The following is a 25,564-nucleotide window of genomic DNA, read 5'->3' as shown; positions in this document are numbered from 1 at the left end:
TTAACTGATCATCTGCAGAGGAATGGTTTATTTGAAGAGTTTCAGTCAAGATTCAGAATTCATCACAGCACAGAAACAGCATTAGTGAAAGTTACAAATGATATTCTTATAACAGTGGACTCATCTCTGTGCTCGTCAGTGCAGCATTTTATACTGTTGACCACAAACTTTTATTACAGAGATCTGAGCCCACCTTTGCTATTATATACTCTTAGACATTGCTATTAGAAGATATAGCATATATTTGCATTGCTATTTAGATTAAGTCAGATAATACAAATCAAGTAGTTAAACTATAGGCATGTCTTAAGGACACAAAGGCGTGAATGATCTCCTAATTCCTGCATCTAAATTGCACTTAGCCCAAAAAATATTAGAAACATGTCTAACCAGATACTCAGGATGGCATTATCTTGGCTTCCAGTAACACTCATTTTTGACCATTTCTTTCCTTCAGGGCACATATTAAACAAACATGTAGGTCTTATCTGTTCATCTCTAAAATTAAAATATCCTGGCTAAGTGATGCTGAAGAATTATTCATCATTGTCATGTTTCTCAAGAAGTTCTCTAAAAATCCCCAGTTAATGCAAACCCCTTCAGTATGAGCACTAAGAGAGATCCGAAAAAAGTTTATAATTCTCCAATATCACCTTCTGTTCACTGGCTCCCTATTTAATTCAGAATTTAATTTAAAATCTCCCATCATAAAAGGCCCCATTATATCTTAAAGACCACATAATTTCATATTGTAACAGAGCACTTCGCTCTCAGACAGCTGGCTTTCTTGTGGTTCCTGGTTTTAAAAAGTAGAATGGGAGGCAAACCCTTCAGCTTTCAGGCCTCTCCTCTTTGGGACCAGTTCCCAGTTTGGATTCAGGAGACAGACACCCTCTCTAATTTGAAGATGAGACTTAAAATTTGCCTTTTGGCTAAAGGTTATAGTTAAGGCTGGATCAGGGCGCCCTGATCCATCCCTTGGTTATGGTGCAATAGGGTCAGACTGCTGCAGGACTTTCTGTGATGCACTGAGTATTTCTTCTCCATTTTCCATTTCTTTTCACTTCCCGTGTGTATTCAGCAATTCAAATTTGGTTTGCAATCTCTCCTAGTCTGTGTTTTTTCCTGTCTCCCTGTGTTCTCTTTCCCCTCAACCCCGAGCCATCGCGGCAGCCTTCCTGAGCCCAACTCTGCTAAAGGTTCCCTTCCCAATATCACAAAGTTCATGCTCACAGGGAGTCATTTGATTACTATGATCTTCTCCAAAGTACTGTATGGATTTTAACTTACAGTATAAAACCCCTTGAGATGTCTGATGTAGCGATTTGGTGATATACAAATTAACTTTAAATGATTTAAATATTGAACTTTACTAATATTGTATTATTTTCCTATTATCTTCACTGCTTCTACTGTTCAGTAGTTACTGTTTTGTGGTGGGGGTTTGTGTTTAGCAAAAACCCATGCAAGCATCAGCTATTCTGCTCGCTTAGTCTCTGTGGGTAACAACCCATTTTTATGCAGCCTTCTGGTGCAGCCAGTGTTCTAGGTTTTGGTGCTTGTCAGTGTTTTATAAATCAGATACGTTTTAAAAAGCTAAATCATCATCATAGCTATGATTGCTAATGGTTTCTAGATCGAATGATGGGAAAGGTAAATCCTGTTTTGTTCTCCACACAAACTACTGACCTATGCGCAACCAAATCCTATTCAAATATAATTGATAGCTTGCATTTGGCAACATGTAAAATGTATTAGAACATCATACAGTACCTTTTACACAATTTCTCAAAAGTCTGATAAAAAAGGCCAAAATCCCCTCAAGAAAAATACTCTTTGAATGCTGCTTTGAATAATAATCTGTGCCTGTGTTATAAAAAGAGAAAATCAATAAAGTAGCTGACTCCTTCTTCCTCACTCACTTCCACATCCAGCCGCGTCTTAAATTTATATTGTAGAAACTTTTCCCTTCAGCGGAGGAATCTGTAATCAGCCTACTAATGTCAACTCAGTATAAACAGCTTTCTAAACAGTGAAGGACAAACTTACGAGTGAAGAGACAATGAATGCAAGACATATTTCTGAGTAGGCATGGACTTTATACTGGTTGACAAACACAAACAAATGCATTGTAATCATATTATAACTTACCACACTCCACTAACACATCTGGTGGATAAAGCTCTGGGCATTATTTCTGATCCCTGCTGCATGAAGCCTCCAACAGGGAACCACAAGCTGTTTCCCAGAGTGTACTGGTTTTCCAGCATGTCTCTGCGCTCACGAAGACATGGGTGAGGATTGTACCACTCGTAGGGGCTTAACCTGATGCGAAAAATAAAGGTAAAGTAAGGTGACCTCGAGGACAAGCTGCAACACAGTAATGTACCTCTGTCACATCACTCAAGTCATCTCCAATCAGTCACTCGACCTTTGTCAAAACTGTCTGCGGTAGGTTGCATAAGGTAAGAAATTTCAATATGTGACAGGTGACTTGTGTTCAACAAGATAAAAAATGATGGAGCTCTGATGTGAACTGCAGACAATCAGTACAGTGTGTGATGTAATGCACTGACCTTGCAGCCAGGAACAGCACACAGCTGACAGCCAGGTAGGCGAGCAACATGAAGAGCCAGACGGCTGGAGAGAAGGGATCGAGAAAGGAGAAATAACCGGGCTTCCGACCCTGGTGCATAGAAGAGAAGAAAGAAAAGTAGAAAGCTGTAGAAGCAGAGACAGATGGTGACTAATGGACATACAGGAAGCTACAATCTGTTAGAAAACAAGGTCTCAATGTCTCAGTTGTCAGGGAGAGTCCCCTTTGCACCACAGGAGGGCAGTGTCCTTCACTGCACTTTGATACTAAAGTCTGCAGTGCTAATGCTACAATCCATAAACACTCTGTTTCACAATGCCTGGTGCTGAAGCATACTTGGCTTAGATCCAAAGCCTCATTAGCAATGTAAAGCTGTTGCCCAGTTACAGCACACTGACTTATTGAGCAATATGAATTATACCTATAAATTTCAGTGTGGACTTAGTGGATGCAGCCTGCAGGATACTGCAGACATACAATCATCAGCTTCGAAGATAAGATTCCTTAAGCTTCATTTTAACAAGTGCAAGTTGTCGTTCTCTGTATGACCCAGTTGGCAATAAAGCAGTGAAGGTAAAAGAAATAAAATCCAGCACAAGATCTGTAGCGAGTATCAGCCAGTGTGTGCACAGGCCTAGATAACACCCTCACCAGTTGAACTCTGTACAAGATGCTGATCCCCAGGGTCATGAACGGCTTAGAAAAGTCGATAACTTTCTCTCTTTCTGATGTGATGGTGAAACCTGCCACGGCCAGGTCTGCTTTCTGGAAGATTTGTGAAGATAGATTTGTGGAAAGAGAGCGAGAGAGAGAGAGAAAGTGAATGAGAGGCAAGAAAAAAACAACAACAAATGGTCAGGTAGGAGTGCAAAATAGACGGACTAATGTAGCACTCTTCTTGTTCAAAATGTTTATTTGAATGATGAAAAATTAAAAGTTTGACTATGCACTTGAAAATACATTTGCAGAAACATACAGAAGTGCACTCTGCCTCACACCCATTACCCACCATAAAAATGAGGCTAATTGCGAGTAAGCACTGGGTGACTGGTCTTTCCACCTGTATAAAACCTTGCAGGTCTCTGGTTGCACTGCCTCCTCTCCATCTCTTCCATTAAAAGCTAATTGATGAACATGGACCGCTAATTAGAGCTGAGTGATCAGGCAGTGGGGAGGGCAGGGAGAGAGGAAGCGTGGAGAGCTGGGGGAGCACCAGTGTGGCATGCCCCACATGGGGACCACAGCCTGGTAATTGAAGTATACCGTATGGTAATTAAGCAGAGAGGGGCTCTCATTAGCCTGCCTCAACCAGAGTGTCTATCAGAGGCACACTAGGCCTGGACAGAAAGAAATGGGGAGGGGGGGGGGGGGGGGGTGTTACAGAGAGGAAAGATGGTGCAGACGATTTTTAGGCTATGTTACCACTCTCTTTTGGGGAATTATCAAGTCAGCTTTTGTCCTAGATAAGAGTCTTACTCCCCTCTGAGGGCAATTTGAAACATGGGAAGTTACAGCAGAGTTGTGGTTTGGGGCTACAGAGCAAGTGTGAGTGTGTGTGTCTGGTGTGGCAGTGTGTGCATACATAGTTGTCTGTTCATTATACGCCTCCTTTTGTAGGGAAACTGCTTAGAATATTAGTGCATGTTTCTGTGTTTCTGGAGTGTGCATGTGCATGTGTCTGTGTTTGTGTGTGTGTAACACTTGGAGAGGGAGTGAGAGTACTCACCCTGTTGATTAGCTCTCCAACCATGCCAGTCCAAGAGCCGTTGGGCTCTGGGGCCCCATACAGGCCATCATCCACCAGCTTGATCTTGAAGGAGAATTTCAAGATGTCTGCCAGTTCCCTCAGCATGTCAACACAGAAGCCCTCATACTGGTCATTTCCCTGGAAGTCTTGGTAGTTGTCTTTACGCATCACATATGGGTTCTCCTGAACATGAGGGACACATGACGAGGTCTCAGTCCAAAACTATAAATATCTGCTTGATCAGAGATTATTTGCTAGATTAAAGCAATGGCTTGAAAGTTTGGGGAATATGCTTATTTGCTCTCTGGCATGAAGACACACAAGAAAGGAAAAAAGTTAGAGTGTTAAGTCAGGATCACTACAGCCAAAGGGAGATTTATATTTCTATCTGCAGGATTTTATGTTTGATGACATAGCTCTGTTGTGGGCCATCCTTCATACACATATGTGGAACGTCAGAGGCCCGCAGAACAGCAGCAAGAACCTCAGCACAAAACAAAGCAGGCATCAAAGAAGAAAGATACAGCGCTGATTATGTCAGATATAGCATGAAAGAAAGAGAGGATTTGCTGAGGATTGGTCTGCAGGCTATAGTAGCTTCAATGGCGTGCCCTGAATGAAATAGCCAATTGGATGTGTAGGAGGGTGTCAGGTGAACAGTAGAGCCAAAGAGGGCCAGCACTGAGATCAGCTGATCTGCCTGGATCAGAGCTGAGTTCACTAAAATAAAAGACAGCTAAGCAAAAGGCCGGAAACACGATGAAACTCGCAATGAGTTTCACCTACAACTCATTCAAAGTTCACTTATATTGAGGTTTATGCAGAAAGATGACCACTGACAACATAATGTTAACTTATCTGCTATTTTGGTGTGACAATAATGGTGACAATGAAGGATCAAGTGAGTAAGCCCACAGTCACTTGGGCCTAGACCATATGGCAACCACCAGATGAGGGAAAATGAGTATTCCCTGATTCTCTTTGGCTCTCGGAGGAGGCGGACGCATCTTTCCCCCTCTCCCTCTCTTATCTTCCCAGCTGCTGCTTCTATGTGTTTGTCTAATCTCGTCTAACTCTAACCCTCAAAGAGTTTCCCAGTCTTGTTCTCTAAAACCTAAAGAATTATGGATTTGATCAACTGGTCCCGTAACGGAATTGACACCCTGCTGGGCTTGGAAGAGCCCGATTGTCCTGCGGAGACATTTGCTGCCGGATACTCGATGGTCGGTTGCGTCGTGTGTCTGGCGACACTCTCGATGGAGGACAATGAACGACATCTACCAATTTGGAACCACAATAACAGAGTTCGGGCTGATTGAAGCTGGCTTGGACCTGCTTGGTCTTGCTTATCAAAGAACAGGAAGCGGCTACAGCTGTTCAAAATCCCATAAGGCTGGCCGACATGATAGACGATTGGCAGGGGTGTGAGTACTCAGACTGAGTTTTGAACGCAATATGGATAAGATCTTGGAGAAGAACAACGGGAATTGAGATAATTGGTGACCAGTAACGGACATTAGACCAACTGTAAAAATTGGATGCAGTTGTTCGCACTAAACTCAAACATTCACCATCTCCACTCATGCAGCCCCCCTGGCGCCAGCTGAAGGCCTGCCAAGGTTGAAGCTGACTGGAACAACAAATTCTTCCCATGATAACAGGATTGTTGTCAGAACTCTTTGTACCTCCTTCAAGGCCACCTGGGTCCACTGGACACTGTTGACCTTGCTTAGCCGGACGTGGTGACACTTCCTCTCAGCTGAACACGGACAAAACATGTACACTGATACTGATACACCCTCACTATCACCCTCCCTCCCCCGAATCCAACGCCTCCTCCCATGCTTACCCCCCATTCGATGTGGACACCGGATCAGCTGGAGGCGCAATAGAAGATTGCAGCGGTCCCAGATCAGCTGTACACACTGGAATACTCTTCCATGTTGCTTGTCTGTGTTTTATTGTGTTATGGTGTGTTGATACCTGTGGATTCCTGTATTATCCTTTTGTGTTACACATTTCGAGGTTTTTTTCCCTTGCTACCTAGCCTGACCTGTCTCCCCAATGTGATGTTTGTGTATTGTATGTACGGTCGGCAAGGTCTGTCATCTCGGTTGTGGGCAACTGCAACTGACAAATAAAGGCTATCTCATCATCTCATCTCATGTCATTTTCAAGTGGTTGCTAGAAGTTGCCAAATCACCAAACCCAGCTCTGGGGGGAAAAACAACTTGCATTCTGCTGCAGTTGTAGTTCGCATGGAAGTGACGGACGTCCTACAAACACAGTACAGCTACTCTCCAAGCTGTAGTGAAACTGAAAAGTGGATGCAAGCTGGAAATGGAGTAAAAGTTGTGCCCTTTGAAACACGCTAACTGCAGTGCTGAGGCAAAACTTATTACTTTGAAGGCAAGCCATCTCTATTTCTGGTTTGTGTCAGGCTTTATCAAGCTGTACTACCGCTTGGTGAGTACAGTACTAGCAAGTATGTGAAAAGCTACAGGCATCCATGGCAACCTGTTAAGAAACAAAGTAATCACTAGAAAGTTTTTGGTGCACCATCTTCTTTGCAACCAATTTCATCCAGCAAAAGCCAGAAACCTACAGGAACTACAGTACAGGCAACCAGTCTGGTAATACAGGTTTCCCTAGCAACCAGTAGTTTTCTCACATCCAGTATGGTGGCGTAATGTGTCCATGATGTCATGTGAGAAACCTCAATACTTATGCTATGCTATTCTGCACTAACTGGCTTTATATTTACTCCACAGTCACGTATGGTATTGTGTTCTTCGCAACAAGCCAAATAACCATTTTTCCAGCGACATGGGAATGCCAGCACTTTTCTATTAGGGAATCACAGACAATTTTGTAAAAGCCTGAATTTGTGTCTTCAAAGATAACTCTGGCAGTCATTTCAAATTAAAGGCACTTAAAAGAGAAGACATTTAACATTGTAATCATTTTACTTATCAAAAGGTGCATTAATTAGTTTTTCCTAACTGAAAAGGCTAGAAAGCTTTTTTTAAAGAACAATACACAGATGCATCTTGGGAATTTTAGAGTTGTTGTTCTTGGAGCTTGCCCAGTGCTAAAAGTCAAGATATCTCAGCTTGAGCAGAATCAATTTAGACCATTTTTATCTCCCTCTTGTGAGTCCCCTACAGTTATGGAAGTCCAATACTAAATTGGTTTAAAAGACATAAATTGGATTGTGGAAGATAGCTACAGACATAGGTAAGGGTAGAAAAAACCATTCAGTAACCACTGTCTAGCCACGAAATGGATCGACGCAGAAAAACCAGGGTATCAAGGGAAGGCAGGCGGTGTTCTTGCAGATCTGAGCAGTGCGCCAAATGTATTGACATAAAAAAAAAACAACAACAATTGTTTCATAAAGCTTGCATCATGTGTCTAAACCAGCCCAAACCCTCTAACACACAAACAACTGTGAATTTGTCTACATCTTGGGAGAATACAGCAAAATGGCTTTTTCTTTACTGCTAAACATCTTCATATCTGACACAACCCAAGAAACAGAAACAAGATGTTTTCTTTCCCTTTCCTTTCCTTTTTTTGTTCTTTCTTGTTTTGTCCTAAAGCTCGAGCTGCTTCAGATGTTTTCCATGTTTATTTTTAATTTCCCCCATAAACGGCGTAATGTTCGCTGTTATGAAATTTGGCTTCAACAGTTACGCATCATCAACAATCAACAGACTGATTTAGAAAAGGCTAATTAGCTAACACAGTGTGCTATCACAGGATGTTAACAGTATTTTAGGATTCAGTGAATTTGAATCTATCTTTCTGGGTGTTTCTTTCACATCTCTACACCAACCTGTAGATATCAATCATATGTCCAAACCCTACAAGGAGACAGCTTATTGGGTTTGGACATAATCAGTAGACCAGGACTGTAGCAGTCTGGTTTTTAGTTACACATCTCCCTCGGTGATCTGTCAGTTTCTATGACAGTTACAGCGGCGACAGCAAAATTATCAGAAACAGACCACAACACAGCACGAGCTCCGGCACAGCCTGGGAAGCAACAAAAAAACAACTCTGATCTCACTAATGTGGAGCGTCAGAGAGCAGCCGTGACCTTACCAGTATGGTGGTGACAATGAGGGTCTTGTTTGCCAGCGTCTCTGAGACATTAATATCCAGACTGGTGGAGTTCATTGCCAGGGTGTTGTTTGAGTACCAGATACCGATCTAACATGAAGAAGAAGCGTGACAAAAAATAAGCTGTTATTGTTAGATAAATAATATACAGCAGCTGTTTTATTGTTAAAAACACCTTTTGCACGTTTCATGTTTTGGGACTTGGGCTCCGCACTGTTAGATTCTGCATATGCATAACGAGTTAATTGTTCCCCACGGAGCCGTATATGTACTCGCAGTACTATGCACCACTTTGGGAAAAAAAGCTCCTGTTTATAAGCAGAGCAATGAGCTGGGACAAGATGGCAAAGGCGGTAATGAAAGGCATTCATGATCAGAAGTTCCACTGTAATTTTTTTTTTCCCTTACGCACACCTTTTTAAAATTGCATAAATACTGTTCCCATATTTCCATTTTATGGAGACTGTAAAGTCACTTAGGTACATAAGTGTGTGATTATGACCTAACCAATCCGCTGGGTGGAAAAGCAGCTCGCAGAGGCATTTCTTCAGGAGATATTACTGTACATCTTTCAATAGGTCAAAGAAGAGGTAATGACTCCACAGACAGAATCACAGCTTTCCTGTGACACTCTTTATCCTGCCCTGACATTTAAGAGGAGTTTTTTTATCTGTGATCCACCGCTGCCTGCCTGGAGTGTGGGTGCCGCTGTGCAGAGAGAGGGGAGGAGCAGAGTTAAAATGTTCATTACCTCGAGTTAACACTCAACTAAGTAAAAGTCTACCTCTAAGTATATGTAGCAGGTGGCATTTTGTGTTAACATGGAAAACAGCTGGCCAAGTGCAGAGCCCAGGAAGACATTAAGAGGAGGTGAAAAAGAAGTGTTTCCTCCAGCCAATGAACTGCAGCGTAATTCCCCCTCAGTCGGAGGCTGCAGTGGTGTGTATACTTCATTTAGTGAATGCAGGTGGAATGCACTTAGATTTCCACCTGCCCTCACCTTTCCTTCTAGCTTACTCATGTGGACTGCATTGTCACAATAATGTACCAAAATGCTCCTGAACACCTCATTTGCTGCTGGGCCTGCCAGCAGTTTGGTAGCATTGTCCAACTAGCCTAAACTAATCTGCTGTGGCCTGTGCTTGACTAGTTCAAGAGATCAAACTCGAAGCATGAGACTTTAAAAAGTTATTTTTATTATTATTACAAATTCAGCAATTAAAAAAAACACTATTGCTCAATTATATTCATTGTCAAGTAAACACAGTGTTTTTCCTGCTACACATTGCTGTGTATCATCCACAATACTCAGTGTTTGCTTTCCAATAACTATATCTACATACTGCCAGTCAAATAAAGTTAAAGCAGGGGCACATTAAATATATGTTTTCACTTTTAGCATTAATTAGTTTGTTCCCATATTCTGGCTTTAAATGCTGATTAGAGTGTGCTGCTAAATGGTGCCTTCACTTGTTCCTGTGATTTAGAGCCACCGTGCCGCCCCTTTGAGCGTGTCTCTGTTCGAGAGGACGGTTGTAGTTTGGTGCACGCTGCTTGTCAGTGAATTCTAGTCTCTTTGAAGTTTTGTAATCTGTTGCTGCACCCTGGAGACCGTGCCAATGGTGAACCTGTTTTCTCTGCTCATTGATATTCCTTCTACCACAGTTAAGGCTGCACTTTGTTTAGAAAAACTATTCTGTACTCTTGGTTTGTTTAGAGTAGGAAAAGGAGCACAGAATTCATTTTTTCTTCATTTTAACAAGACAAGTTAGGTAGGTTTTGACACTTCTGTTAAGAGTGTGCTTTTTGTTTTAATTGTTTTAATTGAGTGTCCCCCGAGTTCTCCACATGAGCTGTGCTTTATTTGCATTTCACTGTGAAAACTTAGCTCATTAAAATTGCTAACTTCGGTTCTACTCCTGTCCAACATGGCCGTACTGTGAAGGTACATTTCTGTTGAAAGGGAATGGGAGATGATATTGATTCATGGCCCAGCCTTTAATGTACTCAAACCTATCTGATTGTTAGACTACACCTACACCTCTGATCCATTTCTGTGAAAAAAGATGAGCACAAGATTTTCAAGGAACCATCATTGATCACATTAGTGTAGCTTATTGCAAGCTACAATCCAGCTCAGAGTTCAATTAAGGACAGAGTCCAAATCAAATACGGATTAAAACTAAGCCTAAAGCAAATCCAGTTCTATACGAGACAAAAACAAACACCAGAGCAGAGCTGCACACCTGTCTGCTGTGCACTGAGCTTAAGGCAAATATCAAACACAGATTTTTGCAAACCAATGTCAAGCTATTGTTTGTAAACATAAAAAGAAAATAAATGTGTCGTTTATGACACAGAGGTTTTATATTTTTAGATCAGAAAACAAATAATCGAGCAAATCTTTAGGAAAATAGCTCCCGTGCTTTAACACTCCACATTTGTAATCAGTGAAATGTAGATTTAATTCAAACTGAAACCACTGTTCAAACATGAGCCGCATCTCAGATAAAACGTATATCACAGAGTAAAGATATGGTTGCTATCAGTGGAGTTTGTGATGAAGCTGACCTCGTGTTAAACGCCGCTGCAGGCTTTCTGAAATGAGACAAGTGACCTGTAACTAACCCAGAACCTGAGGGCAATGTGACCTGGCTGCTGCATGATAGCAGGTGACTTCTGACCTCTTTGTGGCCTCCTCTGTGTTTCTCCAGGATCCGCAGGGTGTAGTTGGTCCTCTGACCTTTGCTGTTAAACTCCACTCGCCCTGTCAAACCATCGTACTCCACCTGGCAGGTAGACAGAGAGTGAGGTGAGGAAGTATGACAGAAGCATGAAGGAGAGAAGGAAAGGTAAGAAAAACAGAGAGTGGAGAACACAGAAAACATGAAAAGATGTGGAGAAATAAACTAAGCCAGCATTCTGCATAAAGCAAACATACTTCTTCTCACTAGCGGTCATGGTTAGACAGAAAGTATCACCAGTGATCAGGAGGAAAGAGAGGGAAAAAGACTAAGACAGGCAGAGAAAGCATCTGAGGCTGGACTAGACAAGGATGATCAGTTTTGGATCAACTAGGAGAAACTGACTGACGAGAGGCTCAGGCAGAGCAGCAGAGAGGGTCAAGAGCTCTCTAATAAGACTCAGACCTGCAGCTCACAGCTCAGCTCCCTCTCTTCAAAAGCCAGGTGCTGGCACAGTAAGCGAGAACTATGATGAATGGCGCAGCGCTGAAGATGGAGCACACCATGATGTTGACTAACAAAGACAGATGTCGGGCCGGTGGGGCGGGGGCAGTGAGAGATGAGACTCGAGCTGCCTTGACAACAGGTCGTCGATGAGAGAAACAGACGACCAGAGATGGGAGATGACAAAGAACAACAAAACACAGAGGTTACATGCAACATGAGATGAGGATGATACACATTTCAGCTGTACTCTTCTCATTTATCAATATTTCAGTTAAAAGAAAACTAAACAAAATGACGAGTCATGAATAATTATGAGTCTTTTCTGAACACATGCTGCTAATGCAATCCCTTCTCAAGTGGTAGCATCTTTGCTTTTCTCTGCTTTTAATCACTATGAAGAGGAGAAGCCATCATTTTTATCTGTCTGTTTCTTTTGTGTGTCTTTATGGTAAAATGTGATCTTGATGGTGTAGAAACTGCTGTGGCGTGTCTTTATACTACACCTATGTTTGGAGATTGAATAAGTCTATTTATTGGATTTTTCATTCAGTTTTTTTATATGCTACAAAGTACCAAGTTTTTGTAGCGAGTTTTTGGAGAATTTTGTAATTGTGGGTCTTTACACAAACACAGAGGCTTTTAAATCAAACATTCAATACGTGACTAAAGTGCAGACTTTCAGCTTTAATTCAAGGAGTTTAAATAAGTATTACATTAACATTTTCAGAGGTCCAAAGGTAACTGGATGCTTGACAAGCAGTTTTCATTGCCAGATGAGCCGTGTTCCTTTGACAAGTTAAGCAGATAAAAGTGGAGGTTGATTGTAGTTTTTATCCGTTTTCTTGAACTCTCAGTATGAGGTCCAACGAGATGCCAATGCAAGTCAGAGAGGTGATCTGAAAAAGCATCTTTCTTTGGCCATAATTTACATCTAATGTGTGTATGGAAGTGTGTTTGTATTAATGAATGCAAGACCGAGTGTTTGACTACGTGTCTGTATGCTACAACACTCATATTTATCTTTAATTCATGGTTTTTATTCGAACTGTGAAACACTTTGCAATGGTAAAAAGTGCTATAAAATAGCTATTATTGTCATTATTGTTTTTATTACTATCATCATTATTAATAATAGGCCTGAAAGACAGATAAAGTAGATGAGCATATTTTTTCCTTGGTTAAGAAAAGCAACTTCACAACATCAAACCAATCAAGACAACTCTTGAGGAAATAGCCGTGTCATTATCAAAGACAGAATCAAGAGAGACCTTTGTGAGGGTTTACAACAAGCTGCAAACTACTGGTTACACTCAAGAACAACAAGGCAAGATTGGAGAGAAAACATCTGAAAGAGTTTGGTTTGAAAACCATTCTACAGACTGATGAAACATGAAGAACTTGTTTCATCAGTATTGAAGAGAGAAACAGCTCATCATCTGAAGCATACGACATGAGCATGCATGGCTGCCATGGGAACCACATTATTGGTGTTTATCGATAATGTTACTGCAGATAGAAGTAGCAGGATGAATTCTGAAGTGTACAGGGCTACGCTCTCTGCTCAGATTCAGCCTAATGCTGCAAAACTGATTGAACGGTCCTTCACTGCGCAAATGGATAATGACCCGAAGCAAACTGCAAAAGCATCCCAAGAGTTTCCAAGGCAAAGAAATAGGATATTTGTGAGTAGCCAAGTCTCCAAATCTCGTGATCACAGGTCATCAGAGCAGTGTTTCAGTCACTGAAGGTAAAACCAAGTGCAGGGAGCCCCACAAACAAGCAGCAAGTGTAGGTGGCTCCAGATAAACCATGGCAGAGCATCCCGGGAGGGGAAACACAGCATTTGGTGATGTCCATGGGTTCCAGATATCTGGGAGTCAAAGGATTTTCAGCCATGTATTAAAAGCAATTCTCAAATTTGAAATTGTGTTATTTGATCCAATTATTTTTAAGCCTCTGAACAAGGGGAACTGTGTTTGACAGTGTCTGTAATTCCTAAACAATTAATGTGACATTTGTGTTAAGCCCTGTGAATTAAAGCTTAAAGTCTATACTTCAATCACATTTTAATTGTTTGAATTAAAATCCACTGTGGCGGTGTACAAAGACACAATCACAAGAATTGTGTTATTGTCCAAATACTTATCAAACTAACTGTTTGTTGTTGTTTTTCCCCTGGGAGTCTGTTTTTCTCTGTGTGTGTTCTCCAGATGTAGTCTTGGAGAACTCAGCTCTAGCAGAAAACATCATAAAGGAGGTTTTGAATAATTTGTTCAACACTGTAACCTAGTTACAGGCACAAAATGTGACAGGTGTGTGTCTGAGATCAAAATCCACATCGTGAGCAGCGAGTGGGGTGGATCATTAACGCGCTGATGGGAGCGGCAGATGGTCACAAAATGATATTTCGTTTTTGCTAACCAACATTCCCAAACATTAAGAGTCAGTTTAATTTCACATAAGGAAAATCCTCAATTTTTTATGGCTGGAAACAGCTCATATTTAGTCTTTCCAATAATTAACTGGCTATAAAAATTATGGTAGGTTTATTTCCATCGACTCAGTACTCCAAGTGCGGTAACTGTTTCAAGCTCTAATTGAAGATGTCACCTGAGGCTTTGTAGAATAGCAATTTTAAAACAGTATTTTCTGTGTTTTCTCAAGTTTAACCTACTCTAAAAATAAATGCTAATTGCAGCAACACTAATCTTACTAGCGTTAATAAATAGGAGTCGCAGTTTCCTCAAGGATGTTAAGAAAAGCGTGAATGTAAAAAGAAGATTAAACTGATGTTACATCTTGTTTCCTGCTTTGGACATATAGTAAATATGGAGCTTTACCATGCGCAGATAGTTCATAAGACTGGTCCCGTGTTGCCAGATCTGAGGTGAGGTGCAGCTGAGTGGCTTCACTCCAATTTCCTGACTGCGGTTCAGTTCCCTCACTGCCCCCACTACCACGTGCACAGCGTCAAACATCAACGCTGAAGAAAGCTGTGGAAGGTGGAGAGGGGAGGCGGGGGAAAAGTGAGATGGATAGAAACAAGAAGAGAGAAAGAGAAAAAAAGAGTTAACGGGAATTAGAGGTGCAGAGAGGATTGAAAGATTAACAAGGAATGGGGGGGGGGGGGGGAAGGCAGGAAAATAAGAAGAGGAGGGAAAAGATGTAGAGGTTCGAGTAAACCAATGGGGAGGAAACAAAGATGGATACATCAATACCCATTAAATACAAGCAAAAGACTAGCTGGAGTCGTTTAAGTGCTCCATGAATCAGTGTGAGGAATAAAGTAGCTTAATGTTGTGTGGCATATAAACAAAGCATTAAAAATTAGCTCTAATAGCGTGCACGCATGAGTACTCATGGGCTCGAGATACTGACCGCAGGGCCGGGGTACGTTAGGTCACAGCCCTCCCTCCAAGACAGATTGAGGCTCCTGATGAACTCCAAATAGAAGGGATGGGTGGTGTTAAACATGGAGAAGCCGACAATGTTGGACTGCTCATCGACTATGTCATCCAGTCTCAGCAGGGGGAAGTCCTACAGAGGAAGAGGAGGAGGAGGAGTGGGGAGGGTGTTTGCAGGAAAAAGAGAAAATTGAGGTGTGTGACAGGGTGATGTTGACAGGCTATCAAATCTTAGCACAGAAGAAAAATACTGTGCAATAGAAGAGGGTGGTAAAGAAAAAAAGAGGCTACGGGGAGTGACAGCATCTAATCTCTGATGGAGAGCTAGAAGAAAAGCGGAGACTGAGATACAAGGAAAATAGAGGTTAATGGAACAGAGTTTTCTTTTTTTTTTTTCAAAGTAATATGCATACAAGTACATCTAAAAGCACAGGACCACATCCCGCACAGAGGGCAGAGAGAGGAAAGTGAAAAAATAAAAATCAGACGCGCAACATAAAATGGTACATTTATTCAAACGCTTGAAAAGGAGGGGAGCATATCAAGGAGAAGGATGAAAACACCGCAAGCTTCGGGAAGGTGGCGGGTGGCAGAAGAAAAAGGGCACATCACATCTGTCATCACCTCCACCCCAGACCCCCACTTTATTTTCTCTTTTCCTCCCACCATCCTCCTCTGCACATCCACATCTTCATACAGTAATTCGTTTTTCAAATGTCTCCCTCTTCTTTCTTCTTCGCCTCTCTCTTTTTTTCCCTCACCTCTCTGTACTTCCACCTATTGAGTACTTTCTTCCTGTTAACACCTTTGCTGGCTCATAAAGGGACAGAAAGAGGAGGAAAAGCAGGAGAGAGGAAGGAGGAAAAATGAAGGAAGAGAGGACAGAAGAAGGGAAGGGGAACAATTTGCGTACTCTTACCATTGTGGTGAGGATGTACTTATAAAATGCTGATGTCATCCCAAGCTCTGACGCCTGCGAGACAAAAAGAGAGAGGGAGAGGAAATAAGATCAAACAAGTGGAGAATGCGGAAACGGTAGAATAATGGAGGATATGGACGGATTGATAAAGGCAAAGAGGGGGCAAAGGAGGAGAGCTACTGGACAGGCAGAGAGGAAAGGAAGCAGTCGGGGTACAAAAGGGGAGAGGGTGTGAGGGAGAAAAGTGGGGAGGGGGTGGAGAGAGCATACGTTAATCACAGTTTTACATCATCAGGCTAACACTAGGACATTTCGCTGAGGGCGGGCAGCGGCTCAAATATACCCAGTAAAAACATCCCATACACATTCAAGCCATGACTCACTCTGCTGGCTATCGGCGTTACAAGCCGTACCATGAATCAGAACAAGCTTGGGTAACATCTGCACCACATCCCAGCAAAAGATGTTCTTTTGTCAAATACTTTCATAAGAATGTAAGTGATCGTTGCTGGCAGACACGCATAAATATTGTTCCCTATGCAGCTCTGGAGGGCAGAGAAGGTAAAAATAGATGTTAATTCAGTAACAACAACAAATGTGTAGCCTGTGGAGCTCCGAGCGAGTTGTTTTATTATTTTACAGATGGTGAGCTCCGCATGCCCTTCATGTGGGTACATAAAAGAGAGATATACGCGAACCCCCTTGAGACATACTGCTTGCACTGTATGCAAGAGTAGCTTCGACTCCTGAAAATGTGTAGGTGGCTCTGGGGAACGTATTGACGTTTGCGAACTCACCTTCTTGAGGATGAGATAGGAGACGGAAGCGTTGGCGTCAATGATGATCGTGGCCACTTTGTCGTCACGGATCTCCTTCAGCAGAGGCGTAGGGTCCAGGTTGTCATCTAGCATCCTGACTGACAGGGTCTCCCGGGAGATGAGAAAGCGGCGAACCAGTTCCTCCAATCTCAGCAGGCCTGAGGGAGAACGAAAACAGGGACGAGGCACGCATCAGTGTCTGTATCAGTAGATACGACTCGTGTTTTTCAAAACGTAACCAATGCAGGACATTTGAAAATCTGATTTATCCTGGAATGGTCATATATTAGTGTCTCGTTGCAAAGCATGATTGATGGGTTGTCTAAATCCCCAGGAAATGAAATATCATTTAATATGAAGTCTGCCGCGTGTTCCCATTAACCATATCTCTCACTAGGACTTATTTTTTTTATCTATTGTAATTCCGACAAAAAAGATTTTTCTTATCAGCTCTGCCTTGTTTGTTTGTTTCCCTCTTAGTTAACAACCTACTTGACATACGGCATTTTACAGAAATATGGAGAAGAATTATGCGGAAAACAAGTGATTTGTTTTCGATGCTGATAAGTGCCACCGTGCTCTCGCGACACCTCAACTGTGACTCAAAGGTTGCATTTATTTTCCAATAAATCTATGACTCCAGATGAATCTGTCAGCTCAGGGTACGTCTGTTTACACCCAGGGATGTTCGGGACAATTGTTATGCAGAGGTTATTCCATCAATCCGGACGTGCATAAAAGATGCAGATATGCATTTTAACAAGTTATGGGGATTTGTGTTATTTTTCACCTCTATCTTCACTACATGTAGTTAGATTTTATATTTACGGTCTTGTAAAAAAAAATCTTGAATCAGCCCTCGTTTCTTTATGCTTTGCTTCCAAGGAGATAGACTATCTTGTAATCTGCTAACATGGTTTTCTTCAATAATTCTCCTGAAAGTCCTTTGAAGTTTTTCTTTGGACATTGGCTGCTTTGTCACTCGTTTTCAGTCTAGTCCTTGTATCTGGGAGCTTTCACATGAATGTTTTTTGTTACTTAACACACACCTATGAACCATTCAAACCATTCAAAAGACTTCTAACTCATGTCCAGATTAACAGACTCAACTTTTTGGGATTAGCAAAAACTAATCTTAAATTGTATCTTTAGGCACTTTGTTGGCAGCCTGACACAACAGCATAGAAAATCGTTCCCATTTGTCAGATAAACCTATGAAACATGGCAAAGATAACATAGTTTGACAGGCATAAAATTGTATTTTTGTACCAACAGGTTGATTCTTAATGTCAGCATGGTGTGCAGTGTGTCCTCAAGAAAGATAAAGGAAGTGGAGGACTAAAAAAACATCTCAAGCTGATGAACAGTACCAGAGAGTCATATTGTTAAGAAATTTTAAAAAAAAAATCCATCAAAGATCTGAACCAAGACCTGAGAGATGAAGCTGATCCATCCACTGTTCACTGAAGCCTCGTCAGAAATACCGTCAGTGGACGGGTGGCTGTCAAGAAGCCATACTTAAGAAGGTTAAACAAGGCTGAGGTACAACAAATTACTCAGGAATGGACTGAATATCAGTGATAACAGGTCTTGTGGAGTGATTAATCCAAATTTGAATTTTTACCCAGACAGAAAAACACACAATGGCACGCTATCAGTCATCGACTGGCCTCCCCAGAGCCCACACCTCAACATTACTGAAGCAGTGTGAGGTCAGCTTGGAAGAGAGAAGAATAAAAGGTAGCCAACATCCAAAGAAGAACTTTGCATGTCCTCCAAGAAGCCTGGAGAATTATTCCTGAAGACTACTGAAAGAAATCATAAGCTTGAAAGTGGTCACACTAAATATTAACTTTAAGCTCTCTAGAATTGCACAAACTCAATTTTGCCTCATAGACTTTACGTTATCATGTACTTGCAAAGATATATGTGCAACATACATATGCATATACTCCTGAGAACAGAGGGAAAACAAACCTTCCCATTGAACCTTTAGGTGACTTAGGGGTAGGGTAGCTCAATAAGGTCAAAAGATACAACCCAAAGAGGACATAAATGAATAGGCTGGTTCTCGGGATGTATATGAGCAACATATGAATACATATGTTTGAGCAAATCTCTGCACCTATTTCCCATTTTCCTAGCAACATTAAGTAATGAGGGGTGACTCAAGACTTCTGCACAGTACTGTATGTTTTCCTCGATAATATTTTAACAAAACTGATAAATATTGATAAAGACCATAAATGGATTGATGCATTTAAATGCATCATACTACTGCAACCAGAAAAGAAATGCAGTTATCTGTATATAAATCTATATCGAAAGGATGCAAAACCGAAAGCCATTTGTGCAGTCTATGTTTCTGCAGCAGGAGGACATAACATAACTCATACACACACACACACACACACACACACACACACACACACACACACACACACACAACTTGGTTCTTGTGAGTCTGCCTCAATAGAAATTTATTTCTGTTCAAAGCCCTAATATTCCCAGACAGGTTTTAGGTATCCTCCAAAATTGATGGACGCCATCAACCAATCAACATGACAAATTTCCGAACATTTTATTAATAGAATAATAAATTCAGAAGGTCGTGCAGCCTCAGCAGAGTTATGTGCTCTTTGAGTGCTTTGTAATGCACTTTGCCTGCGTTGTCTCATCCTTCAGTTAATGCTTTTCGGATCTCTGCGTAATGTACACTATGCACTTTGAGTACAACAGCATGTGCTCGAAAAATGGAAAATCTTACACTCCAATAGCAAAACTGGACATGCAATAATCATGAAAACCTATGGCAAAAAAAATAAAAGAAGATGGGCAGAAAGAGAAGCTGAAAGACTGGAATAAAGTACTTAAAACACTTCAAGCAAATTCCTCTTGAATATGAGTCCAACCAATGTCAAGACTCACTTGACAACATGGGTGGAATAAGCCTTTACTAGAAACTCAGCTCTGATGCCTCCTAATTGTAATTCCATAGTAAAGAACCCCTAGCTATGTAAATAAATGGTGGGGCAGGCATCTGTGGGACAAAGGGAAGGGAAGAGAAAGGAGCAGAGGAGGGAAGAGGTAGCACACAGAGCCCTTCAGCAGGAGAAAGCCTCTGTAAGCAGTGGGGTAATCACTGAACCAGGCCAAAACTTTAATTAGTTTGAGGAAGGAGGGGGAAGAAGAAAAAAAAATCAATGCACTTTACAGCTTCCTCTACTCCCCTCTCTCACTTTCCCTCGTTCACATATTCTCTCGCGCAGAGAAGCTCTAACCTCTCTATCTCTCCTGTCTTAGCCCTGTGCTCTAGTTACTTCTCTCTGTCTTTATCCATCTTGCTCCAACACTGCCACCGTCTTCTGCTCCTTGTGCTCAGTCTCTCCCTCTCGCTGTCCTTAACCTCATCCATCTCATGAAAACTGCATAATGGAATTAGGCTCAGATAGCAAGTACTGACCCAGGCACAGCGAGAGAAGGATTCATCGGAAATGACCCAAAAATCTCTGACTCATTTAACAGAATATCTGGCTAAAAGACGGATAAATTAGATTAAAGCCATTAGGACGCTGTTGCAAAACTGACCCGATTCTAAATACACGCCTTAATTAGGATCTGCATCTATGGTGGGTGTAAGCAAAATGTGTGACTTTGCGCATTACTTACTTTGCTGCCAAAAAAATAAATAAAAAATAAAAGACAGAATTCACTTTACACTGGTGTAAACATGATGAATAAAACAAGTGGGCTGAGCGGTAAACATTGTCTGATGTTTAACCTCTGCAGCGCCACAGCAGAGCCGCCGCACACAAAAGCACACGCTGACATTCATACAAGTAACCCAAAACCCACTGCCTGTGTGCAGACACACACACACACACACACACACACACAGTCCTGCACTGCCGCACATGTACAGACAAAGTGAACCAAACACTCAGAAAAATGACATCAAACACACACAAACAGTGTCACATACACACCCACACAGTTGTTCAGAGTGTGGAACAAGCCTGTTGAGTGGCAGTTAGCACCTATTCGGCAGCCATGGCAACCAGCTCCACGGCGATAGATAGCGCAGCCAAGTGGGTCAGAGTCTGTGAGTGCGATAACCTTGTAAAGATCACCTTCAAGCCAAATATGTTACACAAAAATGCACTCCTCAGTTCCTCCACCAATAAAAGCTGTGCATTTTGACCCACACGGTAACTATCAGGCGATCTGCCGCCTCTAATTATTATGAGAGAAAAAGCCCGGTAAAAGACAAGGCTCTTATCTACCCATTCAACAGATGATCAAAACTGAAAAAGGTGTCTGATGCCATTTCAAAGCTCTCTTGGTTCAATGAAATGACAAGTCCACAAGGAATTCAGCTTACTTTCAGGAAACCAGGGGACCGCTGGCTAACTGCTGGAAAGATAATGAAAGCATCTCAGTGATTGAATCAATTTTTCATAATGTCAGAGCTTTTTGTTTGTCAAAACTACCCTTTTAACACTGCCAAGGGATGTGTTCAGACTTCAGTGGTCCCACTAATTCTTTATGTAAGTGCCCTTCTGTTCTTGGACGGTTTCGCGTGGCTGGTGTGAGGAGTCAAAAGCTGCAAAACAAATTATACCAACTCGTTTTTGCAGAGAAGTGGACAAAAAGTTTGGTGAAAAATTAGGATTTGCAGAGAGTGTAGGCATATTCTGTCATGTATTTAATAGGGGTGGAATGATTCAATTTATACACTGATCTCTGAGCCACATTTTTGCATCATATCCATAGACTGCATATAAAAGAAGGACAAAGACACAGTGATGACAACCATCCCGTTAGTGAAGTCTCGAGTATTTCTGCTGTCACCATCTTGGTGTTTTGGAAGCAGACACGACAAGCAGGGCGTGGCTCTCTCGTGCAGTAGTGACTTGTCACTCACAATGTAAGCCCGCCCCAAAGCATTTTCTGAATCACCCTCCTTTGTGACTCTAATGAAGACCATAATTTATAACCTGATCATTGTGCTGTAATAAATGAGATTAGAAACTGGAGAAAGAGCTCATTGAATTGTATCAAGTTGGGCTCCCGTTTGCCTTCAGAGCTGCCTTCATTCTTCATGGCACAGATTCAACAAGGTGCTGGAAACATTTCTCAGAGATTTTTATCCATATTAACATCATGACATCACACAGTTGCTGCTGATTTGTCAGCTGCACATCCATGATGTGAATCTCCCGTTCCACTACATGCCAGTAGGTGCTCTATCGGACTGAGGTCTCATGACTGTGGAGGCCATTTGACTGCAGTCATGCTGAAGAAACCAGTTGTTTCCAGTTTTGGTGAGCCCATGCAAAGTTTCCTGTTCTTACCTGATAGGAGTGACATCCAATGTGGTCTTCTGCTGCTGGAGCTTCAATGTTTCATGTCTTTCAGAGATGCTCTTCTGCATACCTTCCTCTCCGTGACCTCTGACATCAACAGGCATCTTCGCCCAGTACTGCTGTTCACTGGATATTTTCTCTTTTTTCAGATCATTCTCTGTAAACGCTGGAGATGACTGTGTAAGAAGACTCAAGTAGATTCTGATGCTCAGTTTGATCTCCAGCAGGACATCTTGACCATCTTTACATGTCTAAATGCACTGAGGTGCTCCCATGTGATTGGCTGAATAGATAATTACACTAACAATCGTTTAACAGGTGTAGTTAATAAAGTGCCTGCTAAGTTTATAGTATACAGCTCATATCCAGGAGGAGGACATTTTATCATGTTTGTATGAGTTATATATTAACAAAACTAACAGACTGAGTTTATGTTCTTATGATCTTTAAACATTTAGGCTTCTACCAGACTGCCACAGAACCTCCACACGGCTAACTAGCACAAACAACATAAGAACAGGACACGTGAGCCTTTTCTCAACCACTATTACCCATCATATATTTACAAATAATGCTGTTTATACCAACAAGAAAACAACAGCTTCCTAAACCTTCAGTTTACTATAATGATGAAGCGATTCCTCCTCTTCTCTGCCACAACTGTCACTTATTCCTCCCGAGGTGTCTCTGTCACATAATCCTTCTGTTTTGTCTGCGTTTACATTCTTGCACTGAGCTGCTGCACTTAACTTTTTATGTCTACAGCAACAGGAAGGTTATCAGAAAAAGGGAAAACAGAAAAGCAAGAGACCGCGGGGGTTTCTTTTGTTATTTTTTTTAACCATTACACCTCTACTATTTAAAAAAAAAGTGTTTGTATCACAAAGTGTTTGAATACCACAATACTATTATTAATACTAGTCATCATCCTGCCAAGCGCTTTAATTCCTTAGGCTCTGGTTTGGGGAGTGCATTATAAATCAATAACACACTCTTTCAAAATGAAAATAAATAGGGCGAGTGGCTAAGCCCTGAATCCCCTGTGATGTTAAAGCTCTCTGAGTGCCGGGCAAAGTTAAATCAAATGTCCCCTAAGTTCCTCCAATACTGGAAAGCATTTTAAACAAGAATATTTATTATACTGGTTTGGCCTAACAACCCTCTGAGGTGGATAAGAGACAGTGTGCAAGAGCATGAGTAATAATTGGGAGGGCTGCAGCATGAGCCATGTTCTGAACTCTGACAACAGACAGAACTTCATGACCAGACTGTCAAAAATGAATGTCCAGCAGCGCCAAACAGTCATATCCGCCCAAACAGTGTAACAGTGAATCTGCCAACACTCCCACAGAGCAATTTGCACATACACACAAACATACACATACAGTACGTGAGGTAATCGGGCACGCAGCGACACAGCCGATGCATTTACACCCACCTAAATACAAACACAGCCACGCAGTCACACATAATAAACTGTTTAACTATACAACACGCAGCATGTACTTACACTCAGCCTTGGCGCAGACCAGGCTGGCTGAGGGGTAGCTGAATGAGCGCAAAATGGCTCCAATGGCCAGGCTCAGGTCCTCGTTGCTAGGGTACAGAGTAACAGACGCAAAGCGCAGGTACGGCAGGCGAGGAGTTTCCTCGGGTCCAATTTTTACATGAGGAATCTGATGAGAGGAGAGGAAACTAATAAGAAAGGCAAGAAAACACAGATCTGTGGTGATTAAGGATGATTCATTTGAGTAGCTAGAGGCTGAGAACGGAGATGAGAAAGGTGGGAAGGGCAGAAAACGGAGGGACCTACGCCAAAAAATGCATTTAATAAAAAGAAGTAAGAAAGCAGCACGAAGTAGTGGGTGAAGCTTAATTATATCAGAAGGAACAGAACAAGCAAGTCAACATTCATCAGACCTACATGAGCAGCAATGGTAGCAAACAGGACGGGAAAAGCTATGAGACATGTTTATCTTCCACGCTCACCTCCTTCTCCCCACATATGTGACTGACAGTAGAGCCAGAGGCGGGGCTGGAGGCGGGACCTATCACAGAGACAACGCCTTTGGGTAGAATCTGACACACTGAAAGGGAACAAAACAAAAAAGGAGATAAACAGTGAATAAGCAGACATACACCTTTTCTTCTGGTTTGTTTTGAAGGCAGTGCTGCGTTAGCGTACTGAAGGGGCTGCAGTCAGGGGGAAAAGCGTGGAAATTTAAATGCAACCAAGAACTCAGAGGACGCATTACCGTTTCAGTTTAACCACTCGTTGTATTGTTGCAGCACAATCTGCCTCATTATAATCTGATTTATTTTTGAGGGAAATCCTTCAAGGACTACAACAGGGCAGCCCACAGGATGCCTGCTGCTATTATTCACTTGTTTAGATAGTCATTTTTAACGGCTTTAATGATTTTCAAGACAACTCTAGTGTACCCCTGGAATCAGAACAATACTAACAGACTGGTGGTCGGCTTCGATGAACAAACGCCAGTCTGCATTTTAATCCTGTTTGGAGGAGGACATTAGTGTGGGAGAAACAGCTTTACACATTTGTCTATTACATTAAGTATTCATGAAATTATCTGACGATTAACTCAAAGAGTTCTATGCTCAGGAATGGCTCAAGCAAACACTATTTCTGCAGTACAATCAAGCATACTGCTGGTTTCACTACTTCAAACCCCAACAGATGTCTTCACTATAACTGTGTATTTAGTGTATAATTCACATTCCTTTGACATATTGAATTTCAGTATCCATGTTTACATTTATATTGTCTATCGTGTGTGTGTTTCCTGTTACAGTTTTCTATCTACAATACACTAACTAGGTTCATATACATAAAACGTAAAGGGAAAAAAACAGTTTCACTTATGGACAGACCTGGAAGTATTACTGATCATAATTATCATCTGAATTCCCACCTAACAAAGACAAAAATAACTGAACTGGTTTAAAATCTGTTGAAATGTAAGGAAAATTTCCACTCTAGCTTCTCTACAGCTCACACAATCGTTTCGATAAAGAATATGAACATACACAATCTGAAGCGTTCTGGCTTTTATTGTTTACCAATCATGTCTGAGTAAGCGTAGAGGACAAAAGATTGCCACAAAGCAATCTTAAAGCCATCAACTATCATTTGGGGATTCTTTAACGTTCTTTAACGTTCCATTAAAAGCCACTTTCTGCTGCTTCCTTATTCACACATGGGGTCATCACAGCAGGTAGCTGCGCATCCTTGATTTGGCAGATTTTTACACCAGATGACTCTCCTGATACAACTCCCAAGGGATTTTTCTCTCCTCCCAAGATGAAACCATGGACCTTTCACCGTAAACCACTACACTATGGGATACAGCATTAGGAAAAAAATGACCACCACATAT

At 41.7% G+C, this 25,564-nt stretch overlaps 1 protein-coding gene across 4 annotated transcripts in view; it reads right to left on the bottom strand.

The window, feature by feature from the left end:
- grik5 (glutamate receptor, ionotropic, kainate 5) overlaps positions 1-25,564 on the bottom strand; it is a 99,337-nt gene that overhangs the window by 14,258 nt on the left and 59,515 nt on the right. For 3 of the 4 annotated variants that reach the window (XM_026185907.2, XM_026185908.2, XM_080308016.1), the window contains 12 exons: positions 24,156-24,253; positions 23,677-23,842; positions 16,780-16,958; positions 15,983-16,036; positions 15,038-15,196; positions 14,500-14,652; positions 11,153-11,257; positions 8,451-8,558; positions 4,323-4,526; positions 3,248-3,361; positions 2,577-2,686; positions 2,152-2,325 (listed from right to left, as the gene is read on the bottom strand). In XM_026185907.2, coding sequence (XP_026041692.1) covers positions 2,152-2,325; positions 2,577-2,686; positions 3,248-3,361; positions 4,323-4,526; positions 8,451-8,558; positions 11,153-11,257; positions 14,500-14,652; positions 15,038-15,196; positions 15,983-16,036; positions 16,780-16,958; positions 23,677-23,842; positions 24,156-24,253 — 1,624 coding nt within the window. Of the gene's footprint in view, positions 1-2,151; positions 2,326-2,576; positions 2,687-3,247; positions 3,362-4,322; positions 4,527-8,450; positions 8,559-11,152; positions 11,258-14,499; positions 14,653-15,037; positions 15,197-15,982; positions 16,037-16,779; positions 16,959-20,786; positions 21,067-23,676; positions 23,843-24,155; positions 24,254-25,564 lie in introns of those variants that run through there. The other variant, XM_080308017.1, reaches the window with a different exon arrangement.

This window comes from Astatotilapia calliptera, chromosome 11, assembly GCF_964374335.1.
Source record: "Astatotilapia calliptera chromosome 11, fAstCal68.1, whole genome shotgun sequence".
NCBI classification, from domain to species: domain Eukaryota; kingdom Metazoa; phylum Chordata; class Actinopteri; order Cichliformes; family Cichlidae; genus Astatotilapia; species Astatotilapia calliptera.
This window is presented reverse-complemented; position numbering and strand designations above follow the sequence as displayed.